The sequence below is a fragment of the Dipteris shenzhenensis genome, chromosome 1, assembly GCF_047967505.1.
Source record: "Dipteris shenzhenensis isolate YYH24624 ecotype China chromosome 1, Dip_SZ_1.0, whole genome shotgun sequence".
NCBI classification, from domain to species: Eukaryota; Viridiplantae; Streptophyta; class Polypodiopsida; order Gleicheniales; family Dipteridaceae; genus Dipteris; species Dipteris shenzhenensis.
This window is the reverse complement of record NC_141596.1, coordinates 42,141,608-42,161,879: the sequence shown is the minus strand read 5'-3', so window position 1 is coordinate 42,161,879 and position 20,272 is coordinate 42,141,608. Positions and strand designations below refer to the sequence as shown.

The 20,272-nt window shown below is 43.2% G+C and overlaps 1 protein-coding gene and 1 pseudogene across 1 annotated transcript; both read left to right on the top strand.

Annotated features, from left to right (window-relative positions):
• Positions 1–1,908: 1,908 nt before the first annotated feature.
• Positions 1,909–8,329, top strand: LOC147905863 (uncharacterized). Its single transcript, XM_087384475.1, has 3 exons — positions 1,909–1,968; positions 7,680–7,826; positions 7,971–8,329. Exons 2-3 carry the CDS (start codon positions 7,728–7,730, stop codon positions 8,202–8,204), a joined length of 333 nt encoding a protein of 110 aa, XP_087240601.1. The 5' UTR covers positions 1,909–1,968; positions 7,680–7,727; the 3' UTR covers positions 8,205–8,329.
• A 518-nt stretch (positions 8,330–8,847) lies between these two features.
• Positions 8,848–10,702, top strand: LOC147905862 (L-type lectin-domain containing receptor kinase SIT1-like; annotated as a pseudogene).
• The last annotated feature ends 9,570 nt before the right edge of the window (positions 10,703–20,272 follow it).

Sequence of the window (20,272 nt, the reverse complement as noted above, 5' to 3'; positions counted from 1 at the left end):
TGAGAGCTTGACCTACGTAGCTCATGCGTGATGTCCTTGGACTAGGGCTCACAAAGTGGTCACGCAACAAAATCACCTATAAAGGGATATACTAAGCACTCGATGATGTAGGCAGTGTGTCACAATGCACCCAAGTGCAAGGGTGCATGCACAGTGCAACCTTGATTGCCTTAACCAAAACCCTATAAGGGCATCATTAGATAGGTTATCTACAATTGCATAGTTCTTGCACTTGGAGTACACCTACTCAAACTTCTTTTCCACAAAATCACTTTCTTATAATATTAGAGGAGGGCTTCTATATTATACCGGTGGCGGGAGGAAGATGGAAAGGGTGAGAGAGAGAGAGAGAGAGAGAGAGAGAGAGAGAGAGTTTATTAAAGTGTGCTAAAGACCAATGGGTCTATGAGACTGAAAGAAAACCTGATACAATGAGCAAAAGGGTGGAGTAACTAAATGAGCATCCTAACCCATGCTAGAGAAAAACTCTAAAGACATAGTCAATGGTATCATCATACATGTCATCATAATCATATACATCCATCATTGGCAACCTCATCCCCATGGGAGATGCAGTTTGATCCCATACAATACAAGACAGTGCATAAGGGAATGTCAGGGTACACCCGATGGTGAACTAGGCAGTGTAGGCAAGAAACCAATGATAGATCGTTGTCTACTATCTGGGCGAGTAGTCTGTTGTGTCCTCTTGGCAGCTACCCGACTCTTGACGAGCACCACGAGAGAGAGAGAGAGAGAGAGAGAGAGAGAGAGAGAGAGAGAGTTGTATTAACGTCTTTAGAAGGCCTCACGAGCTTATGAGACAAAGTACACATCCAAGAAAGAGTAGCCATTACATCTGCGTGTGTCAGAGAGAGTCAAGGAGTGCACAGGGCAACTCAGCTTGATTTTCTCTGACACTCAGAGAGAGAGAGATTTTATTAAAAGTCTTTAAAAGACAAAAGGGTCTATGAGACTTAAAAAAACAGGTACAATGAGATGAATAGGTGGGGCCTGTAATCCAAAACAAAAAAATAACATAACATGGAAGCAACCATGCATGAATGATATATCTATCCAAGCCCTTGACCTCATTGTGCTACTCCTTTGGTGAGTGGTAGTAGGGTCAAGGTGAGAGGGGAGCCCAATGGTAGGTGAGAGGGGAGCCCAATGGTGTGCTAGTCTGCAATGGCATAAAACTTGTGATAGAACGCTGGTGATAGTCCCTGTGTGGTCCATTGTGGTCTTCTAGTTGTAGCTCTACATCGGACAAGTGCCACTGTTACACCCATCGGACCCGTCTCTGCTGTAGTAAAAATGGATATAAGGTGCCCATGTGTATCAATCTGCGGGCAAGTCTTCCTTCGCTCACGCTCCTGGTCCTGACTCCATTGTGTACCTATCCCTGAGGTTGCTGGTCCATACTAGCTGAATGGAAAAATTCTGTAATCATGATCTGAGTGGAGTTTGATTGTATGCCATATGTTTGTCCTAAGCAAAATGGTCTCTGTGTTGGGACATCTCATGGCTGAAAGTGGCTAGGCATCTCTGATCTAGGTATGATTAAAAACTGGAGGGGGATCCGGAACCATCCCTGAAGAGACAGTGGTAACGGTTTCGTATCTTGTAGTATATTGAGCATCTGAAAACGAAGTGCTCCTTCGACTCGGTCTCCTGCGGTTTGAAAGCGACCAGGCATCTCTGATCTGGGTATGATGAAAAATTGGAGAGGGATCTGGAACCATCCCTGAAGAGACAATGGTAATGGCCTCATATCCGGAACCATCCTGAGAGAGAGAGAGGAGAGAGAGAGAGAGAGAGTGTGTGTGTTTCCACGTGTTTTTATTGCTTGATGTATTTCTTTATGGCCCCAAATTTGCTACTCGATGCCATACTCTCTTGTTGCAGGGAAAGGCTCTGGCTTATGGTGCCGATCAATCATCAATTGTGACTTGTCACTCCAATTTGGTAAGCTTGTGTGTTGCTTGTGGGTATAATTGAGGTTTCTATCCAAGTCGCTTTGGAGTATTTAACATGAATTAAACACGTTACCTACAATCGCCGGCACTTCAAACACTCATACGGTTTCTTTTTAGAGCTTTTCCAGATCTTTGTCCTTCTGAATTCCCTCGTATAAAATCTCACCCGCTGCAAGCCTCCCTGCAGTGTTGAGAGGTTGTGGGAGAGGGAGAAGACTTGTGGGAACAGCTGAAATGGTGTGTCTGTGGATTGGGATAATTAGGAATAATAGGTTCGAGTTTGACTGCTAAGAGAATTTTGAAAATGGCACCATGTTTCATTGGATGATTGCATCTTAGAAACCTATTCTCTAGGCATGGCTTGCATAAATAGCCTGCATACTCACCTCATGTGAGACTAATAAACTGGTAAAATGTTCGGAGGTGCAGACAATACGTCTCATTGGTGGCTGTCAGAGAAGCCTGAAATATACAGATTAAATCATGACTTCCATAGATCTCTCGAGCTTCCTAAATGATCTCCGTCATCTTGATAGTATCATTGTAATGAAGGCCAAAAGTGGGTCAAGTTAGTGGGGGTTAGGATAATTAGTATTTGGGGTGTTTGCAAGATAGAGGCGTCTAAAGGGCCAAGGAGGTACTATATAAGTACCATCCTCTCATGTACAAGGGACCTTTTTGATGTGACATCTAATCCTATCTACTCTCCCTCCTCCTTCCTGTTACCTGCTGCCTATGCTCACACACTCTCTCTCCTCCCTCTCTCTATCTCTCTACCCCCTCATCCTTCTCTCTTGTCCTCTCTCTTTCCCCTTCTCCTCTCTTCTCCTCCCTTCCTTCTTCTATTCTCTCCCCATCTCCAAATCTGCCCCTTCCCCCTTCTCTACATTGGTATCAGAGCCTTGACTCTGGCACCTTTGCTTCCCTTTCACCTTTCACTTCAAACTCCTACGTTAACGCCAACTCCAAATAGGCGCACAACATGACTCCATAAGCTTTCAGCTATTGGCAGCCATAACGCTTAGTCGTACCTTGCAGCAGACAACCAACGCCAAGATGAGCTGCTGGAAGACAACCATCCTGTCCGTAATCAACCATGATGGCGGCCTAGCCCACGAGGTTTGCCTTGAATCGCCAACTAGAATACCGCCACGGAGACGAAGGATGCGATGGAACGTACGACGGACGTCCTGCAGCTTGTCATCGACAATCGCTGCCTGTAGAGTCTAGACTGCAGCCCATCGTCGAAAGTCGCCAACAAGTTTGCGAGAAGATCGGAGAGGTTGTGCACACTGCAATGCAAGAGCCCATGCTTTCTCCTATGGACCGAAATGATGGGGATGGGAAGGATACCTATTCCAAGAATCTCAGGACAGACGATGAGACCATTTTTAGTGAATCCAGGGAAGAGGCTAGGAGGTCTTTTGTTAGCAAGGATGATGCTCCTACTTTGACCAGCCACCAAGTCGGAGCTATGATGATGCTGAGGGGAGTTATGCCAAAGGCTATGCAAGCCTATAAAAGTGGGCAGCAAATACCTGAGAAGAATGCAGTCATGCCAATATTGGTAATGCAGCCAGCGCACCAGCCATGCTATGCCTCTCCCTAGCATGCAGTCAAATCATGTTTTAAAGCCATTGAAGATGCATCAATATGCCGGAAAAAAATCTGGTTGTCTCCAGGCAATTACAACTGTAAATACTAAAAGATTCTGTGGGGATAGCTGCTCAAATACAACCAACAGCCCACATGATGGGAACAAAAGTGGACAGCAAGAGAATGGTTATTGCAATTTGCAGGAACAATATAATGCCCTAGATGGAGCTCTTACAGTTCAGCATACTAATGGAAGAAATGCATGTATGCAGGGTGATGGAATAAGCCAACATAACAATGTCAATGAAGGCTTGATCAGTGAAAAGATTGTTGAGGAATCAAATGAGGGTGAGCAAAATCAAGATGGATATGTTGACCAGCAAGGTAAGAATGTGAAGCAAAAGTAAAACAAATATTATTCTAATTAACCAAAGTCAACTTTCTTGACCATCGTCAATGCAATAAAGACTCCTCTTTATATCTTGGGAGAAGTACCAATTTGGTGACATTAAACATTTCGGACTAGGTATGGTCATTACGAGTTTACCTTTTGGATTGACCAATGCTCCCGTGACTTTCCAACAGATTATGAATGACTTGTTTCGAGAGTTCTTGGGCAAGTTTGTTTTTGTGTTCTTGGATGATATCTTAGGCTTTAGAGGATCATATTGGTCATCTTAGGATTGTCTTAATTCTATTAAGACAGAATAAGTTATATGCTAAGATTAATACGTGCGATTTCTTCATGAAACATATCATTTACTTAGGACACAAGATTATCGCAAAGGTGAGAGCATTGATGAAGACCGAATTCAAAAGGTTTTGACTTGGCCTATACCTCAGACAGTGAAACAACTTTGTTCTTTCCTAGGATTTATCGTCTTTTTGAGAAAATCCATTCGTGATTATTCCAAAATCACGGTCCCCTTGACAACGCATTGAAGGGTCATGGTCGTAGGTCTACACAACCTATTACTTGGAATGAAGAGTTGAACAAGTCTTTTTATGTGTTGGAGGCCGATGCGAGTGATTATGCCATTGGGGCAGTGTTATTCCAAGAGGGCCGACCTGTAGCTTTTGAGAGTAAAAAGGTCGATGATACTCAATATCGTTGGCCTACCATGGAAAATGAACTCTATGCAAACATGCTGTCAAGGTTTGGAGGCATTACCTGTATGGTTCTGGATTTGTCGTATTGACTGATCATCAATCGATCCAATATGTGTTGATGCCCTAAGTCGGATTAAGATGGTGAATGCTTTATCATTTACTGAGATATCCTCTGACCTATTTCAATCCTTAAGGGGATGATTTGAGGGGTAGGAAGGCTCGATGGGTTGAGTTGATGCAGGATTTTGATTTTGAGATTCGATATAGGAAAGGCTCTTTGAATAGTGTTGCTGATGCCCTAAGTCGGATTAAGATGGTGAATGCTTTATCATTTACTGAGATATCCTCTGACCTATTTCAATCCTTAAGAGGGCTTTGCACGACTGATAGTCATTTTAGTCATTATTGGTAGAAGGTCCAAGATGGTATTGGTATGATTGACCAGGACTCACGGATTGTGCCACCTATGGTTCAGGCAGTGGGAGGTCAGTGGATGATTTGGAATGGCTTGTTGCTCCGAAATGTAAAAATTTGGCTACTAGATGTGTCTGACCTTAGATCAAAGATTCTTCGGGAGTGTCATGACGCACCTAGTGGGAGACATCCTGGAGTACGTAGTTTTTACTAGCCTAAGATGAGAGAATTTGTTTAGGACTACATGGTAGGTTGCCGTACTTGTCAAGTGACCAGAACGCCTTAGAAGCACGGGGTTTTTTACAACCCTTGGACATTCTTGGTAATAAGTGGGAAAGTATTTCCATGGATTACGGGATTGCCATGACCACGGAAGGGCCATGACTCCATATGGGTTATCGTGGACCGCTTGACAAAGATGGCTAGTTTTATACCTACGAGATCCACGGTCACAACGACTCGGCTAGCTCAATAGTTCATTGACCACTGTATGGTTTACTGCCTAACACAGTCAGTGATATGGACTCTAAGTTTACGAGTGAATTCTGGACACTTGTTTGGATACCACTCTTAGTGCGAGTTCCTCTGAACATGCCCAGCTTGATGGTCAGACGGAAGTTGTGAACCAACTTCTAGAGGATATGCTTTGTGCATATGTTTCCAAGAGGCAGTCGTCATGGGAAGGCTACTTACCCATGGTTGAATTTGTTTATAACAGTGCAAAGCATTCTAGTACTGGTTTCAGTCCTTTTATGCTTATGTACATAGTACGGGCTTCAACCTAAATCTCCAAGGGAATCAAGAATAATGCTGCGAAAACATTCTTGCAAGATATGCAAGAGATGCTGCAATTTGCCAAGGAGTCTATTAGAAGTGCCTAAGACAGGGATAGATTTTATGCTAATAGACATTGTTCGCCTAGAGAGTTCTCTATTGGAACGATGGTATACTTACGTATTCCCAAGGAATCCAAGGGTCTCAGTATTGGACAGGTTAGGAAGTTATCCCCCAGATACTGTGGTCCATTCAAGGTTATCCGAAGAATTGACCAAGTTGCATATGAATTGGATTTACCTCCTAATGTAAGGATTCATTTATTCTTTCATGTTAGTAGACTCATGTTAGTAGACTGAAAGAAGTGTTGGGTGTTGAGGATTAGGTAGTTTGAACAATTAACCTTTATACCACACGAGCCTGAGAGTATTCTTGGCTTTCATGAACGTCAAGTTAGAAATAGGACGATCATAGAATACAAGATAAAGTGGAAGGATCGTGTGGAGGAGGACTCTACATGGGAGACATTGACTAACCTTCAAAGAGTGTTTCCAGGAGTGAGTTCTCAGAGGAAGGGGAGTATGTCATGTGCAGGGATTGTATCTGATGTGTGCTTAGGCGGATAGGACTAGCTTTGATAGCTTGGGGAGGCTAGTGGATAGGTAGGCGATTCTCAAGTTGGGTGGCAAGGGCAACGGACAAGTTAGGATTCCAGCTATTTTTAGCAGCACTGGGGTTGAGCCTATATAAGGGGCCCAGGGGTTCAGTTTTCATTCAAGCAAGCCAGAGCAGGTCTTGCTCTTCCTTGCTGGTCTGGATCCTAGATCGGGTTGCAGATGCGCACTTGCTTTCTAGCGCAGCCTAGATTCCCAGTGCAGTCCTAAGGCCCTATGGGCGCCTTCCGGTGGTATGGGACACCAGGACGTTGTTGACAGGTTGGATGCAGATGTTTGTGCCAGCAGCCCAGCATGTGGCTCGGGGATGCTCGGATTCTATAGGCCGTGGAGGCGTGAGCATCACGGTTGGGTGGTGAGCATGCCTGTGCCTCTCTTTGTGGTTCTATGATCGGTGGTTTGTGCTTGTGTGCAGGTCCGGATTTCCGGGAGCGATCATGGTCGTGTCACAAGGGGAGGGGAATAGAAAGGTTTTGTGGTCATATTGGAGAACATACTTAAATGGCTAAGCTATAAAATTCAGAACTCCAAAATATCAAGACCATGAAGTTACTAGTGGCCGCATTTCATGACATGGACATAATACTTGGGAAACCATGATGCTACTGAAATTAATTTTTGTTTGCATAATTTTTCATTTATTCACCAAGGAGTTAAGATTCTTAGTAAAAGAGGTGTTTCCATGCATTCTGCACTTCAAACATCTTTTAGAATCTTGTAGTGTGACAATCATTCTGACATTATCTTGTTTCTTCATCAAGTATATTTTTTGCAGCCTTTTAATAGTGGCTTGATTTCCTTTCTTACCCTTGTGCTCTTCTCTCTACCAAATGCTAGTTAAGTATGAGGTTGGACAGAGCAGATAGGTATGCCATTCTACTGATTCTAGGACAATTTGGGGCTTCTATCTTGTTAATTGTGCATGTGTAATTTTGATGTCTGGGTCTGTATGATGTGTTCAGATCTGAGTAGTGTTATACGCTTACAAATGGTGATTAAAAAATATCAGGGAGATGCCCACTGTATACATCCCTATAGCTGTGCTCCATTATGAGATTTTTTGAGAAAAATGGTGTGTCTTCCACTGCTAGAATATATGTAGCTCATTCATTTAGCCTTGTGATATCAACAGAGTGGAATACCTGATAAATGATTCACACATTCTTCTAAAGCAATAGTTATGGAAAGCAATGGTAGCAGGAATTATTTTTCTATACATCCTCCTAGGCTTGAGGATGCAGGCCTTGAAGAACCTGCGCTGCCTATGGAAGGAATTCAGGTATCCATCGGATACTGGTTTTCAGCCAAGATTTTTTATTAATTTGTGATACATTCACGGATACATGTATCTCAATGAGAACATCGACCTTGTCTTGTTTAATGAATTTTGCTATGTTGTAAAGAGCTGGCATTTTTCCTGCAGGAAGCTTTCCGTCGTGCAGCAGAGGTGGTCAAGTCAAGAACTGTTGGACTGGTACCAGATGCTGTGGGTAAATGTATTGAAAATTCAGGACCTAGTCATGGGGAATGGGAGGATGCCGTTATAGATCCCTCAACGGCACTAGGAGAGGATCATGGAAAGTGTGTTGATTCTGTAACTAGTGGGAATACAGCACAATGCAAGGATTTGGTAAATCCACCAGGCACTCAATTATAGATTTAGGTTGTGATAGTTGTGAATCTAGCACCTCCTTGCTGCTCATGGGCCATCCTTATTGACGAATATGGATCTACTAGGAAGTGATTTTGATAGCTATTGCATGGGAGGGTTTTGACGTGACAAGAGAGATTTGCTATAAGTACCTCTTATTCTATAGAAGCAGAGAGTAACATTCCCTATTGCACAAAGATCATTCCAAGTCAAGGATCTTAGCTTCCTTTGATTCCTTGTTCTACATGGAATGTCTCCCAAATGTTTCTTTTTTCTAGAAAAGAGGGTTATATCATGTTAAAACAAAAGTTTTGGCTTTTACACTGGTAATACTCTGGCCATAAGATACGATAAAACTGATGTAAGGCTTAGCACACATTCGGGGGACAATCTTGACCAAATTGGTTCTACAGCAGCAACTGACATCACTCACGTTCCTCTTTGAAACAAAGCTGAGGATGATAGAAAGCACTAATGACAATAGGGCCTTTGGAGGGCCCCGGCACAGCCACCTATGGGTATGGTTTTTTGCTCTTCGTGACCCCAATCCTGTTCTGGACAAAGGTGTTGAGCAGAGAAGACAGTTGAACAGTTTGGTCAATTGTTGTGGCCTCCTTAGAGTTATTTTGGCTGGGATGAAGTGATGCTGATGGCGTGGTTGTGTCGATTCCCTGAGAAATCTTTACACCTTGACCACCCACCATTGGTTGGACAAAAGAGTTAGGGGGGTTCTACGAATGGCTAGCCTCCTTTTGTATCGGACTTGTGGCATACTACCATCAAGAGTCCTTAATGCCTTTGGAGCTCCAACCCTGTCCACGTCCCTTCCGATTGGAGTGGACGCTTCTGGGGACACACTGGTTGCACCTTCAACACCACCAATTACTTTGTCTGTGACAATGGGAACTGTGACGGTAGCAGCGGTTTGCAATGCCAAATCAACAGCACCTCTTTGCCCGTTACCCTCGCGGAATTCAAGCTAGGATCATCCAACAATCTCTACTTCTACGATATCTCTCTCGTTGGCGGCTTCAACCTGCCTCTCGCCATCTCTCCATCTCCCAAATTCGCCTCCAAGAGCTCCAGTGCTCTGACTTGCGGAAGCCCCTCTTGCATAGCCAACGTCCTTCACAATTGCAAGCTGCGAGTCTCCCACAATGGCAGCACCTTCGCATGCTCCAGCCCATGCAACGCTTTCCAAACGGACCAATACTGCTGCACCAGTGCTTGTAAGTCTAATAACTACACCCAAGTCTTCAAGAATCTCTGCCCTACTGCCTCTACGTTTTCCCACGACAATGCATCATCTGTGTTCAATTGCTCTGGTGCCGATTTCACGATCACCTTCTGCCCGGGTGACGCACAACCTTGAGACTCGATTCGTCTTGTCCTTGAGTATGTTCAGGGGTTATCATCATTTTGGCAGTTATTTTTGCGCGTTTGAGATCGACGCGGAAAAATCGACGGAAAAGCGAAGGAGAAATAAACATATTCGAATTGGTCATCAGAGGTTTAAGTACAAGGAGCTTTATTCTGCCACCAGGGTTTTCAACTCCTCTGAATTACTGGGACAAGGAGCCCAAGGACAGGTTTACAAGGGCATTTTGAAAAGGGGCGGGTTACAAGTAGCAATAAAAAAGGTCGCTGCAGCTGAGAAAGGAGGCAGGTGAATGCGTGACCTCGTTTCTGAATTGCGTATCATAAGTGAGCTGAATCACCAAAATCTGGTGCGGCTTCAAGGATGGTGCAAACACAAAGGAGAGCTCCTGCTTGTGTATGACTATATGCCAAATGGAAGTCTAGATAAATGGTTATTCGCAAACAACGATTTGATCATTGGTTTGCATGTTCGAAATATAATAATTTGTGGTTTAGGCACAGCACTGTTGTATCTTCATGAGGAAGGGGGAAAACGAGTTGTGCACAGAGATGTGAAACCCAGTAATATTATGCTGGATGCCAATTTTGAGGCTAAACTTGGAGACTTTGGCCTGGCACGATAGTGATCCTGATGCTATTCCATGGTCCATGAATGCAGTTGGCACAATCGGTTACATTGCCCCAGAAATTGCTACGACTTGCCTTCCTACTGCAGAATCGGATGTTTTCAGCTTCGGTATTGTTGCTCTAGAGGTGGCATGTGGGCGACCAAGCTTTCAATTAGCCTTTGAATCTGGTTTCTATTTCTTATTGGAAAAGGTGAGGGACCTGAACAAACAAGGAAGACTAATGGAAGCAGCTGATCCACGCCTGGCTGGAGGCTTTAATGTTGATGAAATGGAAAGGCTACTATTTGTTGGCCTGACTGCTACAGATTTGGATCCAGATAAACGCCCAATCATGAGACAAATTCTTGCTATTCTAACAAAACATGCCCCGGCTGCCTTAGAAGAGGTTGGTAACAGTTTTGCCATTCTCGTATGACGTCTTTCAGCATCATATTACACTGCATCTGTCATGGTGTCTACTGCACCTATTTTTTTTGTCAACTCGATGGTCCTTGAGTACACTAATGTTCTGCCAGATTCACGCCTTATGAGAGAGTGTTTTTGTCACTAGTGTTTATGCTTTTGTTATGTTGTGGGCTGTCATACTAGATTGATATAGGCTCTATATGGAGTTTAGTTCCATCATCCATCCCCCATCCCCGGTGAAAATAGGAATTTCTGATTAAGCTTTACCTGAGGGCATCTGTGGAACAATCCTTGCGGGATATTTCTCTGCTCATTGCCTTTAAGAACCCAGGACCAGCAGCAGGGAGCTAATTGCGGGCTATACAATCAACGTATACCTCTCTTGTGATATGATTGACAATGCATGGCGGCCAGGTCTCAAGAAACGGTTCGTGACGATCGGATGTCTTTGCAAGAATCTCCTGGACCTTGCTGTCCCTTTAGAGCTCAAGGGGAAAGATAGTATTAAGAGGCAGATGACTGAGTCTCCTGTCTACAGATAAGTAGGAGTACTCGGATGTGCTAGGAAATAATACCAGCTATGGTCTCTGAAATGTCACCTTGAGGGGTGAGATGCTCTCCTGTGGTGGCTGCGGGTTGAGTCTCCTATCTACCGATAAGTAGACTACTCGGATATGCCAGGTAGTAATACCAGCTATGGCCTCTGACATGTCATCTTGAGGGGGCAAGAGGCTCTCTTTAGGGTGTCGGTATAGCTTGAGCCTTATCCAAGAGAGCATAATTTTATTTCGCAGGACTGTCACCATGGTCTAACCTGACCATTAAGATATCCTGAATTAGGTGCCCCAGGACCTCGTGCTGAAAATCTGCTCTGACTTGAGAAAGCTAGGTGCTCGCATGACACCACCCCACTTGACTGTGGATCCTGAGGGTGCATCTCCTAATCTACTGCACGCCTGGCATGTCAGAGGCAATGCCGACCATGGTCGACCAGTTTGCCCTAAAAGCCTATATAAGGCAGCCCCCTTGGCATTCATTTCATTCTCTTGCAGGCTGTTCAGCGGCAGCAATTCTTAGTAAGCACCATCGGGATCCGTAGCAAATCAGGCCTGGAACAGGGAGCAGTAGATCTACCCCATCCACAACACCTACAGAGTTGAAAAACTCCAAGAGAAAGTACGCTATTGAACTGTGATTGCCATGCAGTAAACTGCTAACTGCTCAAAATCCTACCGTTGGTTCAGTCCAGATCACAACAGCAACCAAGGTCTGCATTCCACAGCTCTCATTGGCCCCAAATGACAGGTAACCCTACAGATCTCCTGGAATAGATTCCAAGAGAGTAGGATTCCTAGGTGGGACCTGGATGATAGGGTGTCTCGCTAACAACCTTGAGATGAGTCAGAGCATTGTTTCAAGGGGAAGGGAAGGGCTTAGGGACAGGGAGAGGGAGAGGAGAGGGCTAAAGCGTAGAGAGGGGGAGGGAGCAGCGTGGAGCGGGGAGAAGCAGCTGATACCGTGCCTCAATTGTATTTTTCTCTTCACCCTTACTAGGCAATTTGAGAGCAAAAGGCTGCAATTTTGGCAAAAGCTGGGCAAATGTGCCAAAAGAGGGCAAAGGCGGAAAATTCCCAAAATTTGACTAAACCAAGCCAATGTCATTGCAATGTGAGAAAATGTGACCCAAAAGCCAACAATCCCAAAGTCAACCCTGCTGGCTGATCTTCAAAATACAAACTTAAAAATAGCAAATGGAAGCTCCAAAAGATCTGCTTGCAAAGTTCAGACCAATGACACAACAAAATGCAGAAATCCGTACAGTTGTACGGACAACACGCATATGGAGCAAAAATACCAAAATGTCGCAACTCCATTCCGATAGTTATCTGTTGAAAACTGCTCACTACTAAAACTCCGAATTGTCCTCTTCCACGGAGGGTAGTTGGACTTGTCGAGCTTGCCAGTTGGGCAATGGGCTTCTAGCTAGCCATTCGAGTCAACCCTCCTCTGAGTCAGTGACACACGTAACTTGACTGTATCATTGAGCTTGCTCCACCCGAGAGGAACTCCTTCATTTAGCATCTATGTAGACTACAAAAATCTTTCAACAACAAGGCTTTGATACTATGTCTGAGTTCGAGACCCGACCTTTCCCCATGCACTGTAGCCTTGATATTTAATCTCCGGTCTAACACTTGACCAATGCCAGAATTGAACTCAAGAAGGGGTGAGTAGTAGGGGGAAGAGTTGGGCTGTATCAGCCCCTTCTCCAATAGATCTTGGACCTGATTCATAATTTCCTCTTGCTGGGATGCACTTATCCTATAAGGGGGTTTGTTAGGTGTGCTGCTACCAGGGATTATGTCTATCATATGGTCTTCTAGCCTTTCAGGGGGCAACTCCTGTGGAACTGAGTCATAAAAACACTCTTTAAACTAAAAAAGAAAATTTGTCCGCTGCTTTTCTAACTAAGAGAAATGAGACTTTTCTTCTACTGACTTCTTTTCAGATGCTTCTTGTACTGACTTCTTTTCAAATGCAAACACGAAGTACGCTAAAAGGTACTTTTTAATTGCTTTGGTAATGGCAGGCCATAAGTCAACTATATGGTTGACCATTACTTGGGTAACTATATATACCAAGTACTTGTATTGCTTCATTTGAACAGTTTAGTTGGAGTTCACTTGTGCTCACTTCTTGTTCTCTTATGTTCACAACTCTTCTCTATTCTTGTTCCTACATGTGGTATGAGAGCTACTTTTTCTTGTCTTGTCACTTGCTTCCTCGCTCTCCCGCGTGCTCGTGTTGCACTTCTGTCGCAATGGAGGAGTTAGTTCTTGCTGGTCAACTTCTCTTTTGGTTGTCCTAAGCTCCCACGAGCTTCGCGTGATCTTGATATTCAGTTTTGCTACGAGATTTCCAAAAGGAAGCATTCCTCAGCTGGGCGACTTCGCTTTGCGTTGCGCGCATAGTTTTTTCAGGCAATTTCAATTACCGAAAGTTGTATAGCTGCGTCAAGCAGCCCGAAAGTTTTGACCAGTTGTATTGGTTGTACTAGGGCTTTATCCCTCTTTCGGAGCTGTTCGTGCCATTAGAATTTTGTTCTGAGCAACATACCAGCAATATCAGTACGTTTGCTGATTTTACTGATTTTCGTACACCTCGTCTCTCCACCTCTCCATTTGACTTGCCCGCTTGCTCGTTGCCTCTCTAGATCACCACTTGCATCTCTGGATCTGGATTCGACTTGGTGGTTCGACTTTTGCTCGAGATCCTTACTTTAGCTCATTTTTAGTCTCTCCCAGTTGGTTCTTGCAGATAGCATTGTGCATGTATCTTGCAGATTGCATTGCACAAGTATAAGTGCATTTGGGACTTGTTTTTGGCTACACATTGAGTATAAATCATTGCTTAGGTGTTGTGCATATATGAATTCAAGTGTTGGCTGTAAGTTGATGCACTTTTGGATGCCTGTTGAGCAAGAGTTTGCTTTTGCATTCTGAGCCATTGTTTGGTTGGGATACAGGCTGATTATTTGGGATAGAAGCACATTGAATTTGAGCCAATGTTTGCCTGTGGTTGAGGATAACTTTTTTGGAGCGAAAATATAGTGCTTGATTGCATATTGTATCCCAGAAGGGATTGAGGTTTGAACAAAATTTTGGGGACAAAGTTACTGCTATTTCGGAGCAGCCGCTGTCAGTGAATGCCATTGCAGTGATTGCATAGCAGTCAGTGTTCTTTCAGTTGTCCATTTGCTGTCGTTTCCTTTGCAGGTACACTTGCCTTTATTCTTGAGCTTGAAATCATGTCTCTCAATGAGCATTTTGGTACCATAACTGAAGTAGATAAGTTGGATGGACCTAACTATGCTTTGTGGTCTTTACAATCAAGAATACCTTGGTTGGAAAGGGCTTATGGGACATTGTGAATGGTGATCAGGCTAGACTTGTTGGATCAAGAACGAGTGTATCATCCACTTTTGGCACTATCACTCAAGCTTCTACTACCGCTCCCACGGAGGATCGGAATAGATTTGATTGTAGGGATGTCCAAGCGTTGTCTTTGATTGCATTGTCTGTGAAGACACACATTAAGTCCACTGTATCAAGTCTTGCAAGACTTTAAAGGCAGATTAGGATAGAGTGAAAAGTATGTGGAATGTGAAGAATGAATTAAGAAGCATTGCTTTGAATTATAACCTCAATGACTTGCTCATGTAGGAAGGTCAAACTATTTCAGCTCATATTGCAAAGATTACTGATATTCGGGATGAGCTCGCAGCTATTGATGAGGATATAGAAGACAAGAAATTGGTCTCTATCACCCTCAATAGTCTGGCACCCTCATATGATATGTTTGTTACTTCCTTGATTATTATGCTCATGGTTCCTCCACTCAGTTTTGAGGAGTGAGTTGGTTGGTCTTACAGGAAGAAATACGGACTTTTGATTCAGCCCGTTTGAGTGAGCAAGCACTTGCCACTCATGGAAAGGGTAAATTTCAGAAAAAGACCAGCCATGCTTATCAGCCCAGGAAGGAGGGGAATGCAAACACCAATGTAGGGAATGCATATAAAGGTGCAAAGGTGAAAAAAGAAAAATGCAATTATTGCAAGAAACCTGGTCATTACATTGTAAAATCCCAGGAAAGGATTGCCAATGAGAGAAAGAGGCAAGGCGCAAGTAGTAATTATGTGGCACCAGTTGAAAATGCCAATGCTTCATCTCATGCAAACTATGCACAAGAGGGAAAGGATTATGTGTTTACTGCATTTCAGGACAACTTTGGTGTCGAGGGAGATTTAGTTGCACATGATGCTTCTCTTGCTTCATCTTGGGATTCTTCATTTGCTGCCATAGATACTTGGTATCTAGATAGTGGTGCATCGAAGCACATGACTCACAGGAAAGAGTGGTTTGAAGAGATCAAACCTGTTCATGGCAAATAGATTACTTGTGCTAATGATGCAACTCAGGATATCATAGGAGTGGGAGATGTTCCCATCCTTCTGGATTCAGGAAAGAAAAAGTATATCCATGATGTCTAGTATGTTTCTGATTTGAGAAAAAATATTGTTTCAGTTCCATCCATGGCCCATGATCAACACATGCTTGTGGAATTCGAGGATGATCAATGCATGATCAAGGATCCAAAGAAAGGGAATGAGATTGTGGCTACAGGTTCTTATGAGGCTAGCATGGGTCTTTACAAGCTTGATGCTCAGCCTTATAATCAGCATGCTACGTCTGTCTCTTCTTCTACTCCAGGTGATTTATAGCATGCCAGGTTTGGTCATGCACATCACAGATCTTAATCATATTAAGACCTTTGCAAAGTATGGTACCCATTGGACATATATACATGATAGTAGATGTACAACAATGCATATTTTTGGGAGCACTTACACATGGTGCATGATAAAATAATAGAAAATATTCATGTCGTACCTCACAAATGATATCTAAATCACAACAAACTTTGTGAGCATATGGTCCTTAATGATATTGAGACCTTTGCAAATTGTGGTACCCATCGAAAACATACACATGATGGTAAAAGTACAACAACAAATATTTTTGGAGCACTTATGCATGGTGCATGATTAAAAAAACATGAAAATAGGGTCAATGTTTTCTAGCCAATCGTGGAACTATTTTTGGGGCCATGAAGCGACGCGTTAGTGGGTGAGATTTTGAATTTTGAGCGGACTTGTACTCTCGTCGGAAGTTTTTTTGACATCATGATTGCCGCAGTGGCGTAATAACGGGACACAATCTTATCATTGTCAATAGCGCAAAGCTCGACACATGGCACTATATGCATTTAGTCATGAGCATAGAGACTGTTCTCTGACCTCCTTTGCATAGCGTAGTCTCTAGCCTGACTGCATCACATAGCTTTTGCCTTACCACTTGTCATTGTGCAGCTTCGCCATCTATCACTGCGCAACATAACCTTTTGTTGCATTGACCACCGTGTTGGTTCGAGCAATGATGTTGGCATGGACCACCATGTTGTCCTGACTACATCACTCGACTTTTGCCTTGCCACCTCTCATTGCATAGCTTTGCCATCTATCACTGCGCAACACAATCTTTTGTTACGTTGACCACCGTGCTGGTTCGAGCAATGATGTTGGCATAGAGAGACCACCACATTGGCATGAAGACCACCATGGCATGTCAATCCCTAAAGGAGACCCCTCAAGTTTCATATATGCAACCACCGTGCTGGTTGATGGAGCTATTTTAGTTCTAAACCAAGGAAAATATAGTCTTATTTTGGAGCTATTTTAGTCCTATTAGTCCTTATGCAACAATTTCTCAACCACCACCGCATTGGTTCTTGGAGCTATTTTAGTTCCAAGCTAAGAAAAATGTAGAAATTTGCAATTTATGATAGTTTCCTTGCAACCACCACGCTAGTTATTGGAGTTATTACAGTTCTAAACCAAGGAAAATATACTCCTATTTTGAAGCTATTTTAGTCCTACTAGTCCTTGTGCAACAAGTTCTACTAGTTCTTGGAGCTATTTTATTGCTATTTTGGTTGTAAGCTAAGGAAAATGTAGTCCTATTTTAGAGCAATTCTATTCCTTCTGCAATAATTGCTTGTGCAAGAATTGCATCGGTTGCAGTACATCCTGAATGAGGGCATTTGTGAACCATTTTCACTATAGTAATAACAAAAATTTCAATAGTTTATTGTGCAAAGATCCCTATGGTGCAATAAAATGTAAATGAGGGAAGAAATATGCCATTTGTGCTTATTTAGAGCCACTACACTTTTGACCTGGTGCCTCGTATGCAAGGGACAATACAAGTACCTCATAGTTAGTACTTTCTTACACTTTTGACCCGGAACTCCTTCTATGCAGGGCACAATACAAGCACCTCGTAATTGAACATAACCTTCTTTACAACAACTTCCTTCAAGGCACTTGGAGAGAGAGCTTAACCTAGTGGTGAGCTCCCTGAAATCGAGAACAACCTTTGACAATGGGCAGGAGAACTGAATCTGGTGGTGAGCTTTAGCACACTAATTCTCTCACCAAGTTGAGTTCTCCTTCCTCAGTGCCGAAGGTTGTGCTCGACTATGAGTGACTCTCCACCAAGTTGAGATCTCTTCCAGTGCTTTATGGAACAACGATGATAGAAATTTGTAGTAGCTGAGAACATGATCAAATGTGACAGACCTTAAATCCATTCTACAATCCCCTCCTTTAGATCCGTTTCCCTTGGCTCCCCATCCTGTAACTCTCTTGGTTTGGCTATGGCTAGTGGAGTGTTGTAGGATGGAGAGCCAAGGGAAAAAATGGATCCCATGACTTGGGGAGCATTATGAAGGGCCATTAAGGTTGTAGCAGAAGATTCGTCACAGGGGTGGAAGGGGGCTTGGAGAGCATGGAAGGGGGTAGGGGAGGGATTTTCCTGGGTGCGGTGAATTGTTTCTCTGCCCTTAAGGCCTTAGACTTTCCGCCCTTCCACTCTTTTCCCCTTTGTTTATTATGTTAGTTTGTGTGACTCTGGGTGCCTATCGCTGCTAAGAGCACAAAATCCACCTGTTGGATTTTGTTGGTAGCTCGGCCTAGTGTAGGCGGTCATATACATCATCGTCTAGCCATGACATGCGATTAGATGGTTTCAATGGGAGAATTTCTCGGTCATCGAAGACAAGATCATAATAATTCAATGGGATGAGGGGGGAGAAGTGGTGGCACATGCACCTAGCTTGTTTGTAGCCCAGCCTAGATAGGCAGTCATATACATCATCCTCTAGTCATGACATGGGATAAGATGGTTGCCATGGGAGAATTTCTCGGTCATCGGAGCCAAGATCAAAATAATTCAATGGGATGAGGGGGGAAAAGCGGTGGCACATGCACCCAGCTTGCTGGTAGCCTAGCCTAGTGTAGGCAGTCATATACATCATCGTCTAGCCATGACGTGCGATTAGATGGTTGCCATGAGAGAATTTCTCAATCATTGGGGCCAATGTCATAATAATTCAATGGCCATTATAACTAGAAATTCTAAAAATCTAACAGTCTGATATGTTCTTATAATCTAACTCCAGCTTAACGCTAATATGAGCGTGTAAATTAGATGGTCCCTCATGCAAAGTCATTGTTATTATAGTCTCATTCCGACTCAATGCTAATCTAAGCCTGTGACTTAGATGGTCCCTCATGCAAAGTCATTGTTATTACAGTCAACTGCCTTGGAGAAAGGCAAGATCAAAACATGACATTAGATTAGCATTGAGTCGGTTCATCAGGCTGTAATAACAATAGTTCTTGGTCATAAGAATGATAACTATTGTTATTATAGTTTGATGATCTGACTCAATGCTAATCTAATCTTGTGAAGTAGATGGTCCCCCATGCAAAGTCATTGCTATTATAGTCTGATTTCGGCTCAATGCTAATCTGAGCTTGAGAATTACATGGTCCCTCATGCACAATTATTGTTATTATAGTCTGATTCCGACTCAATGCTAATATGAACCTATGAATTAGATGGTCCCTCATGCACAGCCATTGTCACTAAAACAAGTGCGGTGGTTGTTTGGGATTTACATTTTTCGTTGTTTGGAATTACTTTGGGATTTATTGAAACAAACACGATGGTTGTTTGGGATTTACTAAAGATTATATTTTGTGGGGGTTGCAGTTAATACTAAACCAAGGAAAATGCATTTCCTTACCAGTTCCTACCTCCTCTAGCCAGTTCTTACCTCCTCTAGCCTTAACTATCATACAACTAACCTGTCATATTCATCAATGTAATGTGTGGGGAATCTATTGGTACATGGGTCTTCAAAGGTGGCAAAGATCTCGTTGGATTACATCGTTGATCATGTCAAGACGGCTTGATTTGAAAGATTAGAATATGTGAACAATTATAGCTTGGATAGCAAACTAAATATAAAAACCCGACAAGTCTCGAGTGAAGGAGCAGCAAAGGAACAAAGATGGAAAGCCACAACAGCAATGACATTTTTTTTGCCGCTTGTCTTGAGCTTGATGAAGCCATTTCACAAGGGCTCCCTCGGCAACCTAAGATTGTCATAGATGAGATTGATCTCTTGGAGGAGGAACATAGAGTTCTTAAGAGTTTCATTCACAAGATGGTCATATTGAAGGAGGAACTGTGGAAAGACCCTCAATATTATAATAGCCCACAATTTGTGAAGTATGTTATTAAAGGCTCCCATTGTTCAAAGTGTTGAGCCCTTGTCTTGGAATCCTGTCATAAATATAAAGTCCTTCAAAGATCTCAGACTTGATCTCTTGGAATCTTTGGGACCTTTTTAGGGGACTGACCACCCCTCTAATATAGCCATCTTTCAATAGATCTTGAGTTAAGTAGTAAATTGTCTTCTTTGAAAAAAAAGTAGTAAATTGTCTTTGTATTTATCCAAAGGGACTACTCAAAGTAACTTAGTTGACCTCAAAGGAGTCTGTAGTAGTAGACACGCCCAGAGTAGCAACCGCAACACAACGAGAAACTCAAACGACCCACCTATAGGTTGAATAGCTCCTCCAGTCAGCTTTGCCTTTACCAATGAGCACTACAAGGACCAGCAGCCTCTCCAAATCACATGCTCAACTGATGGGAGGTCTTCATCCTGACCGAATGCTGATCCTCTAGCTCC

Excerpts from the sequence above, each read along its gene's own strand:
- LOC147905863 (XM_087384475.1), top strand. The coding sequence starts at position 7,728 with ATGGAAAGCAATGGTAGCAGGAATTATTTTTCTATACATCCTCCTAGG. Across the intron at positions 7,827-7,970 it reads TGCCTATGGAAGGAATTCAG|GAAGCTTTCCGTCGTGCAGC; the intron begins GTATCCATCGGA and ends TTTTTCCTGCAG.